Source organism: Lagopus leucura, unplaced genomic scaffold, assembly GCF_019238085.1.
Source record: "Lagopus leucura isolate 7727_CA_CO unplaced genomic scaffold, USGS_WTPT01 Super-Scaffold_100022, whole genome shotgun sequence".
Taxonomy (NCBI): domain Eukaryota; kingdom Metazoa; phylum Chordata; class Aves; order Galliformes; family Phasianidae; genus Lagopus; species Lagopus leucura.
The window spans coordinates 399,507-410,303 of NW_024962275.1; the positions used below are offsets into that span (position 1 = coordinate 399,507).

General features: G+C 49.5%; 1 protein-coding gene across 2 annotated transcripts in view; it reads right to left on the reverse strand.

The window, feature by feature from the left end:
* LMX1B (LIM homeobox transcription factor 1 beta) overlaps positions 1 to 8,728 on the reverse strand; it is a 94,166-nt gene extending 85,438 nt beyond the window's left edge. For both annotated transcript variants that reach the window (XM_042879237.1, XM_042879236.1), the window contains exons 1-2: positions 8,590 to 8,728; positions 8,189 to 8,375 (exon numbers count right to left, since the gene is read on the reverse strand). In XM_042879237.1, coding sequence (XP_042735171.1) covers positions 8,189 to 8,375; positions 8,590 to 8,728 — 326 coding nt within the window. The remainder of the gene's footprint in view (positions 1 to 8,188; positions 8,376 to 8,589) is intronic.
* Positions 8,729 to 10,797: the final 2,069 nt, after the last annotated feature.

Genomic DNA, 10,797 nt, shown 5'->3' on the forward strand with positions numbered 1-10,797 from the left:
AGTGAATGCTGATTCAGGTTACACTAAGAAGCAAACACATGAGAGCAAACTTCCTAACAGCTACCAGGAGGATTTGGTCCTCAGCATGTGCACATAAATTCTATTAGCTCTTACTGGGAGAGTGCATGTGCACGCTTGTACATTATAAATAATACAGTGATTGCAGTAAAATCAAGAGCCAAACTCTATCCTTTGATGAGAGAGGACAGCTCTCACTGAAGTCAATAGGAACTGCATGTTCACAAGTTCATGTCAACATTTGCAAAGGAAATTTTTTTGCGTATTAAAAATAATATGTCGTATATTTTGGAAGCAAAGCAATGACCTCTCTTACAAGTGTTCTCCGTAAACACGTTGGCTTGTTACAGAAGCACCAGAGTATAAACCCTAACAAAGTTCCTAAGAAATATGCTACTCCTCCTTTGCGGTGATATTAAGTGGCTTTTAATCAATTTGCGCTGTAGCAGTTCTGCTGGATCCATAATGAAGATCACTGTAAAATTTCGAAACCAACAAATGAACACACTGGAATTAACCATTTTAACAATTCCTTCACTTTAACACAACCTTGCAAATGTCTGCTTGCTCACCAGCCCACGGCAAACAGTTTTTGAAGAGTAAAATTCCCTCTATTCAGCCTGAGCATCACAGTAAGAAGCATGCAGGCAGGTTTGAGGTGGGCTGGTAGATTTCCACCTCAGTCCTGAAAAGTTGTAACAGATTTTGGATTCCTCTAGTAACAACTTTATCTTCTATAGGCAGGGTATACTTAATGTTGCATGCAAGATGCTTCGTTTTCAGGGCTTTCCTTCTACATAAACTCTATTAAAATTGCATAATTTGCAACACATGGTGTTTCCCACTAATAAGGTACATTCAGTATCCAGTAAAGGGCAGTGGCAATACATATATACTGGGTATGTGTTGGCTGTACAAAAGGAGAAAATACTTATTGGCAATTTGTTTGGTAACAACTAGAGCCTATTTGCTGAGAATTGCCCATTCACTTCCAGGATTCTGTTCCTGTCTCCTCCTCACACCACTGTAGCAATGACGACCTGCCCGGATGTTCAGAATATTACTGATGCCATGGCTGGCTCTGATCTCGGGGACTGCGTCAGCCAGAGCGACTGCTGAGGTTGCTGAGATACATTCAAAGCAATTGCAGGCACACCGAAGGGTAAAACAAAAGCAAGACAATATTTCATTTGAGGAATATCAGTCTAGTCAAAGCAAGTTCAAGAACTTAAAGTAAATTTAAGAGTTGTGATATATATATCTATGTATACATACATATATATGTAAAACAACTATTGAAGATCTGCCTCAGTTTTATCTTGAATTTAACAGAGTATCCAGAAACAGTGAATAATTTGCCTGAGCAAAGGAAGCAAGATTCAGACCTGTATCAGCATGTGTGTTATAAACAGCAAAGAAAACCATATTTAAAACCGAAAGTTATCTTATTCTACCTTAAAGGTTTTGTTCTCTTGTGCTCTGTATTCTTGAACTCAGAAGTCTAGCCCGATTTTTTTATTTTCTTTTACACTAGATATTAATTTATTCATGTGCCTTCATGCAGAAAACATTTCTACTTTCTAAAAAAAAAAACAACAAAAAACAACAAATCAAATATTTTCTATCAAGATAAAATCATTCCTCAGTGACACACGTGTATATTCGACAATCATTCCTGGTTCACTTGATATGTTCATTCCAACCCAGCTAAAGAAAGGACAATTCTGTTCTTCATAGCACCCATCTCACTGCACTGTAACTCCTCTCGTTTCAGAGCCTGGCTGCTCAGCTGGCAGGGTTCACACCACAGTGCTCTGTACACCCAACCAAACTCTTTGTTTCAGAACAAATGTGGGGGTTGGATATTTTTTAATGAACAAGACACTGTCGTTTCACTGAGTCAGTCTTTGCCTTCTGAGTAATGCAGCCATCCCCACATCATGCCAAAACACCTTTGTGCCACACAAACCATCCAAGAGCAACACATGGTTTGTTTACCTTTACTGGAGATTGCTGCACCACTCGCTCCACAGCTTTATTTATTTACTTGCTTGCTTTCTTTCACTGAAGCAATAATAAGACTTATCGTATAAGCAAAAGAAATGCAGGCAAAAAGAAGCATTTATCCCTGTTCTTTTGTTTGTTTGCTTGTTTTCTGCAAGTTTGTCTTCAGACCTGAAACGTCCTTCTTAAAGGGTACCATCATGTTCTTTTTCCATTTCACCAGTGTTTAACAGCCGTTGTGAACCTGCGCTCTGTGCAACTCATCAAAAGCACACCGTCCATTCAAGCAGCAGAAAACTGCTCTCCAGCATTATCACGAAATATTACCATTATGCTCTTCCAGAACTGCCAATAGCACGACACAGCACGAGAAGCATTGTGCAAAGCAGACACAGCGTGGGCTTGCCTGCTCTTCAGCCTAGCAATGATAAGCAAAAAAAGTATTTCAGCAGTCCTCCCTTCCCCGCACTGAGCTGCCGGCAGCAGCCTGTGTGCTCCTTACGGCGGGGCGCTGGGCTGTGCAGGCTCTGTGCGTGTGTCTGTGTGCACAACTGCACAGCAAGGACAGCTCGCGTGGTTTTATGGATCTCCTTACACTGAAGGCCCTGTCCTCTTTCGGGTGCGCTCCGACCTCCTGCTGACTTGCACTGCGAGCATGTGGGGAGCTTGAGCTCACGTCCAATGATTACTTTATCTGCTGCATTCTTCATGCCAGCGGAAGGAGGTACTAACAAAACGAAATCAATTCTTGTTACAACAAGAACAGCGGTGAAGAAAAGTAGGGTAAGTATAAATCTCACCTTTGTGAATTTTGTCTGGAATGAAAAAAAAGAATTATAGTTGCATTATGAAAAAGCACTCCTTTTTCTTCTGAAAATTTGTTTCCATCTATGTAACTAAGGTAGGCAGCCTTTGCCACCACCTCTCAAGCTCACGAGAGCAGTAAGCATTTCAAGGCATTTCTGCTTAGTGGCCTGCTCCACAACAGAGGAAAAGGCGTACACATTTACAATTAAAATACATTAATAAAATAATTAGTCCAAAAAGTTATATTATAATCGAGCTATTTTATCACAATATATTATCGATAACTGAAAAGGTGTAACGTATGTCTGTGAATTAGCTCAGTAGTTTAGGCCAAAAGATAATGGATGCAATTTCTTAAGGGGATAAAGAGCACTCCTGTTCATTTTACACCAGCGAAGACATTTCAGTACTATGTATCATATGTATTGGCTATTTTTTCTAAGCTTGAAAGATAAGTATTATAAATTATCCTCTTATTAATATAATTGCATATTGCCTATGTTGTAAAATGATCCTCCCTATCATTTTCTACTGTGGATAAAACTATACATTACCACTGCAATTACTCTGTCTAGTGAGGTTACCACGCTTATCGAAGGAAACAACATGTCTCCCCAGACTCTTAAGATGTGCTCCACTCCAGATCTCTGTGACACCGCTTCACCTTAACTCCCAACCCAGCTCTGCTCTCTGCCGGCTCTGTCGGTCTGGGGCCAAACCTGCATGGTTATCTTCTCTGCAGGCCCTGTCCGTGTCCGCAAAGAGACGGATTCCTGCTGACACCATGGGGACCCCAGGGGGCTCTGCCTGAACTCCTGCAATTCTGCTTACGTCATCTGCACAAACAACAGTTACATTTCCTCAGCACTCCTGATTTCGGAATTGTTTGGAGGTGCTACTAAAGCCCATTCTTACAGACAACCCTAAACCTGGCCCACGCGTCCGACAGTGCGGGACTGTTTGCATTTCCAGCAAAAAAAACCCAGAGTATTTCAGACACTTTTAAAAGCATTTTTAGTGGATGACATAACTTTAATCATTACTGTACATCCTGAGCATGTGCCTGCGTTATTCCTCATTTGTAAGCTGCAGTTCGTCCTCACGCTGTCGCACAACGGCACAAACAGGGAGCGCTGCTGGCCCAGCGCAGGAGCTGAGCGGGACAGCACCGCACTGACCAACAGTGAGCCTGCTTGAAAGAAAACGGCCGAGGAAAACTGAAAACAAATAAAATCTCCCCGTTAGCAGACAGAATTGCCCATTCTGCACGCAGCAGAACTTGAGAGCTCGAGTCACTTCTTGCGCCTTGAATTCTGCCTACATTCCACAGCCTGCTCTCATGGCAGAAATGCTTTCCCTCTCTCTCCCTCCCTTCTCTGTCTCTCTCTCTCTCTCTGGAAGAAAAATAACCTCCACGAAAATTAGAGACATTTATTAATAGGAAGCCTTTGTCTTATTTTGAATATAAAACACAGCTGAATCAGGAAGCATCACTCTCAGTATTAAGCTCGTGTGAAAGAATTTACAAAATGTGGGGGAGTTAACATTTACACAGCAACAAGGTTTCCCAGCACTTTGTTTCCTTCCTGCTAGGTACACGCTGCTCCACGTTGCTCTGACACAGAAAGTACAGGCATAGGCAAGGAAGGACTCAAAGATGAAGAATGGTACAAATAAGCACCAGAAATATATCACAAGTACTTCTTTGATAGCATCCAATAATGATGCTAAAACAATGCCTGACGTGCCTTTAATAATCCAACAAAAATCTACATACTCCTCTTTCCCACTCTAAGCAAAACTGAAAATGCATTAATGAAAAATTATGAAAAACGAACTGTGAGGCTCGTTATGCTGTTCCCTCAATAAATGACCGCCTTTACAGCCTTTATTTTCAAAACTAGAATAAGAATATGGGTCTTTCTAGAAATTATATTTATTTTGAGTAGATATAAAAATGTAACCTGAGATGCTTATTGTTCGTGGCATAGATACATTTAAATATCAGCAGTAACTGGGGCAAATCGTTACGTAACAACGAGTAGTGAGGAGAAAACAAAGCAGAAGAAAAGCAGGATCAGAAAAAAACAGAAAAAGGGAACATACAAATGGAAAAGAAATGTAATATTAATATTAACGTTTTACAGCAGGAAGCATTGTTACGAGTGACACAACAATTAAACTCATTTAAGCAAATAACCTGAGTATAACTACGTAAAACAGCTATTTTTGAGAAGCGTTCATTCTAAAGGTTTCAATTTATCAGGGAAAAAAAAAAAAACTTCTGTAGAAAAAGTTGTGAATGTAAGGTTCCAAATGAGTATCGATCCTGCAGTCTGGCAAAGGTCTCATTAAATTCAAAGCGATTTTGTTTGACTCAGGTTTGCAAGAGTCCGCCCTCCCGGTGCCATTGTTCTGCTCCGTATTTTTCCCTAAAAGCCCCACAAGCAAAGGTATTGTGTCCCTCAAAACAGCACATCTTAGAAAGTAAATACTTCACATGAAGTTAACAGACCAGTATGTGCTTTTCAAGAAAAAAGTTGAATTGCACCGTTATAAAAACAGCACAGAACACATGCACAGCAAAACGCAGGTTCTACTGATAGACCGGCGGTACTTTTGTGATCAATTAGATTTATCAGGCACCTCTGACTGCTTCAAACTGTGCTTGGGCCACTAAGCCGTCTCCCCCAGGATTTACTCTAACATTCCAAGCACAGGGGTAGCACCAGACAGACAACAGACAACATTTTTATTATAAAAAAAAAAAAAAAAAAAAAAAAAGACAAATATTTGCAGCCTCCCCCCTAATGCCAAATGCCCTCATCCCAGGATGGGCAGGAATCGTTGCTGACCCAGTGAAAGGTTTAAGGTCTGATATCTGACCCATCAGAAGCTTGCTTTCATTAGAAAGACGAGACAGCAGCTCTCCAAAGATACACACAGAGCACTTGATTATAGTCCTGGGAGTTCTGGAGAAATCTGACCTTTAAATTACATTACTACATACAGAAAATCTATTTAAAGTACATTTCAGCAACTAAGATATTTCAGTAATCTTTATTCTCCCTCTTCTATTTTTTTCCAGAGATCTCTAAGCAGGACTCCAGTAACAGAAAGCACCTGATGTTACTGATAGTGCCCTTCTGCACCGACGCCGTCCCAGCTCTGCACCCCAGCACGCCGCTCAGCACCGGGCAGCTCTGGGCCGGCTGTGAGCAGGAGATGGCTGAGCAGCCGCCGCTGCTGCACTGCTCCTCCGCACTGACAAAACCCATCGCCTGCATCGTGCCGCCGCGGAAGCAGCCCGCGTGTCTTTATGGCTCTTTTGTACTTCAGCTATCGCAAAAGACAGTTTCTCCATGCTAAAACACTGCGGAGAGGAAAAGCACGCAAGCGATGTCAACGTTTGCTCTTTTGGGCTAATAAAATTTCAGAGAAAACAAATTTGGATGTACCGTGCCTCCCCTCCCCTTTCCGTGAGCTCCTTCTGCTGTCAGTCCTTGGGGGCACACACAGCAGGCCACCATGTAATGTCACACTAGGTGCTGGGATGCAACAAAGGCCAACATGTTGATATCTTTTTATTGCTCGTCAGCCTGCTTACCCCGCTCCCCCTGAACAATCGGACCCCTTTGATAACACAGAAATTTCTGAAGAAGTTACATTTCTATTTGCAGTCAAAGAAGTTTCTCTCCCCCCAAAGCAATACTCCTATCACCTTGGTTTCCGACTTACAAACTGTTATCCTTACTTTTATAGAAACTAAAAGATAGGGCTGAAGTGATACATTCGTTTATAAGCATAAATATTTACATTGCCAAATAAAGCCCTTTGTTTGTTTGTATGTTTTTCAGGTAGACTAACAGCCACTTTAAATTCATTCTCCATTAAGAAAAGTTCCTAAGGTAATATTGCCTACACGGGCAGAAGTTTCACTGACCTCCCAGTAGAGCCACTACGGTGTGTTTTATTTTGTGTAGAAGTCAAATGCAAAGGATGTGGAGGTGCTTCCCTAATAGCAGCCCGAGAAAACACAAATATTGCTAAAGCTTCAGCCCCACAATGGCAGGACTGCGGCAGAGCAGAGGAGAACTCTGGTTTACTTTCATGTGAAGGACCCAGGCCCGTGGAAGATTCTTTAATATCATGCTGGTAAGGGCTGCAGTATGAAATAACACGTTTTGTTGTAATTCCTAAACAGGGGACATTTATCTGGGCCATTTATACAAGAGTTATAACCCTAACAATATTTATACTCAGCATGTCATGTTAGCATTTACTACCAGTTTCCATGGAGATGGATTTTCATGCTGTAGCTATGAAATGCACATTGTTGCCACTAAGCCACTTCAGGCCTTTCTGGAAGCCTGCTGAATGCCTGACAAAAGTTGATGCAAACCAATAGTTGTTGTTCTTTGTTTGTTGCCAGACTTCTAGCAGAGCCATATTATGTCCTAGTGATTGAAGTGCCCATGTTCGCCCCCCTCCCGGCACAAAAAGGATCCTCAATTTCGGTGACAAGCATGAAGTGGGCTTCTGCAGGGGAGGACAAACACCACGCAGGGCCGGAGCTCTGTCTCCGCACAAGGACACGGCGCGGCGGGGGGCCGCTTTCCCGACAAAGCCTGACATTTTGGGGACAAAGTGTAAATAAAATAAAGCGCGGGGAGCGCCCGGGCCCGCGAGGAAGGAGGCAGCGCCGGGCTCCTCCTGCCCCGCCCGGCCGCGGTGCCACGGTCGGCGCCAGCCCCTGCGGGCACGGCCACTCTCACCCCCGCACAACCCGCACGGCCCCGCGCCCGCTCCCCGTCCGCCGGGCAGATGCGCCCCGACGGCCCCGCAAGGTCACCTCGGAGCTCGCCGCCCGCACGCGGCTCTCCGGGCTCCTCCCGGCCGGGTCGGCGCCCGGGCGCGGCGGGAGGGACGCGGCTCCCAGGGCCATCCTAAGCAGCGCCGGCGCCGCGGGCGGTTACGGGACGGGTCTCGGCCTCGGACGGACGGAGCCCACCGGCCCGGCTCCCCGCGACGGTGCCCCCGAAAGCCGCGTGGGACAGCCGAGCGGGCCGCAACGAGCTGCCCCCTCCGACGGCACCGCGGAGCGCAGCGGGTCCAAACGCGAGGACGTTTGGACTCCGCGTTATTTCAGCGCAACGCTCATTTCCAGGCGGCCGCTCCACCCCGGCGCTGGGGTCCCCGCCGCTCTCGGCAGCCCCGGGCGCTGCCCCGTTTCAGCGGCGCTTTGGGCGTCCGCTCGGAGCTTCGCGGCGCTCCTCCGGGCCGGGCCGAGCCGCGCCGCCGAGCCGCGCCGCGCCGAGCCGAGCCGGTCCGGGCCGCGCCGGGCGCACGGTGCTCTTACTGTTGGTAGTCCTGTTTGCAGTAGAGCTTTCGGTCCCGGAAGTAGCAGCTGGTGGTGAGGGCTTGCTGACACACCGCGCACTGCAAACACTCCTCGTGCCAGGAGGACTCGTTCACCCTCATCAGAAAGCGATCCGAGATGGGCCTCTGGCAGCCTTCGCACACGGCCTGGTGCGGGCACTCCGACCCTGCGAACGGCAAAGCGCGGCGTGAGGCGGCGGGACGGCCCCGGCCCCGAGCTCGGCAGCACCGCGCGGAGCGGCCGCTCCCGGCGCGCGCCCCGAAGTGTCACTCAGTCCCGCGCCTGCAACCCGCGGTCAGCCCCGCACGGCGCAGCCCGGGACGGCGCGGAGCCGCGGAGCGTCTCCTCTGGGGCACGGCCGAGGAGCGAGCGGGACTCACCCAGTAACACTCCGAGCGTGGCCGGACCCGAGCGCAGCGGGTGATCTTCCATCTTGATGCCGTCCAGCATCTTGGCGCAGTCCGTCGGGCCGCGCGGGAAGCACCTCTCCAAGGACTCGGGGCCCGAGGCGATGTCCATATGGGGCGGCGGCGCGGGGGAGCCGGGGACTGCGGGGCCGCGCACCCCGCGTCGGGCCGAGCGCGGGGCGCTGCGTTGCCAGGAGGAGGGAGCGCTTTTACTTTTATCTGGGAGACATGAGGCGCGCTTCCTGCCGGCGCTTCCAGAGACGGGGGGCAGAGGAGCGAGCCGGCGCCGTGCCCATGGGGCGGCCGCGCTACACGGGCGCGCACATTGCCGCGCACACGGCGCGGGGCGGCCGCGGTGTCACCTGCTCCCGGCAGCGCCGAGCCCCACGCCCGCAGGAGGGCCCTCCCGGGGCCGGGCCGGGCGGAGCGGTGGGGCCGGGCGGCGGCGGGGCTTCCCGGCGCTCCGCAGCCCCTGTGCCATGCGGCGTCCCGAGGAGCCGCGCCGTTTAGAGCAGGGGCCGCGGCGGAGGAACACACCCCCCGGCGCCTCACCCCTCCTCAAACTTGCTGACATTTGAACTCCATTGGTGCGCGCAGTATCGCTGCGCCGTGGTGATCCGTCTCCTCGACGTCAAATAGTGCCCTGGCCCCGGCGGGCCCCCGCAGCCCCCGAAGCGCGGCGGCGCCTGGGGCGCGGGGCGGGCGGGCTTCGCGCACCCCGGGGCGGACCGGTCTGGCTCGCCTCTGCTCGGCTGAGGGGCGCAGATCGGGTGCGGAGCCGGAACGCGCCCCGGGCTGGGGACCGGGGACCGGGGACCGGGAGGAGAGAGCGCGGCCGCCGAGCAGCGCGGCGGAGCGGCGCCCGCAGCCCCGAGCCTCAGCTCCGCCGTGTCGCGACCGGCCGGGCGGCAGCCGAGAGCCGGCGGCGCGGCCCGACGGCGGCTCCTGGCTCCTGCGCAGCGGTACGTAGCTGCGCCGCTTCCCCCGCTTCTGGCGTCCCCCGGCCGGGCGCGGGGCAGGTGGCGGCGGGGCCCGACCACGACGGGTAGCCCTCGAACGGGAGCCTCCGGGGCCGCGCCCGATTCCCGCGCTGGCACCTGAAGGGGCCGGAGTCGCCTCGCCGCTGCCGCCCGGGCCCGCGCCGGTCCGGAGCTGAGAGCCGCTCCCGGCTCGGAGCTCCGCGCTGCCCGAGGGAGCGCCCGGCGGCCCCGCGTGTCCCCGGCGGCACCGCCCGGGGCTGAGGGTGGCGGAGCGGCCCGCGCTGTGCCCCGGAGGGCTCCTTGCGCCCTTCGTACATAATGCTTCGTGCCGAAGGCTTCGGATGTGCTGTGCTTTTTCGTACTCTTAAATGCAAAAGTACTGAAACGCGTAGATGCTCCGTGTTCATATACACAATGCGTATATTTGCACACAATATGCATGTGAAAAAAAAAAACCAACATATTTTAATATAATGCGCTCTTCTGTTTTCTTGTTCGGAACCGATCCACGAATAGCGAGACGCACCGATCTCCGCACGCGGGACAAAGATCTCCCGAGCTCCCGGGCTCGCGCTTTCCTTTCGTTTTTGTTTCTCTGCTGATACTGTTAAAATTTAAATCTGAGGAAATAAAAATCTGGAAAGGATTCTGCGCGGGATTCTTAATGTGACCCGTGCTATGCTGTGACCCCGCTGAAGGAAGAGAGTTTATTTTGTAATGCTCCTCAAATGTTGATATTTAATAAGCAGGACAAGTGTTAACCTGAATTACTTAATGCGTCTTTTTCTGGGTCTTAAGATAAAGCCTTTTCCTGCTCGTGCAGAAACAGCTCTGAGTGAAATTCGTGATTTAGTCAAATATTTTGGAAAGGATTTTAAGTCGTAGAGACTATTTTATTTTTATTCGGGACATTATAAATCTGAAAACCTTTGTAGCTAATGCTGAAAAAATAATATACGATTATTCAATTCTGAGATCAAGATAAAAAGCTGCTTAAATTTCAGACTTCAATCGGAGGAGAGAAAAGCATCTCATGTACACTAATTTTCTTTGTTACCTCCTTATTTTCGTGTAAAGATTCGGTTTCTCCACCACATCGGGCTTTCCCCAGTCTATCTCTTACGACTACGAGGACAATCAGAGCCCTACTTTTCTCTCCGCAATAGTTTTCGTAAATTCTCATTAAAAAAAAAAAAAAAAA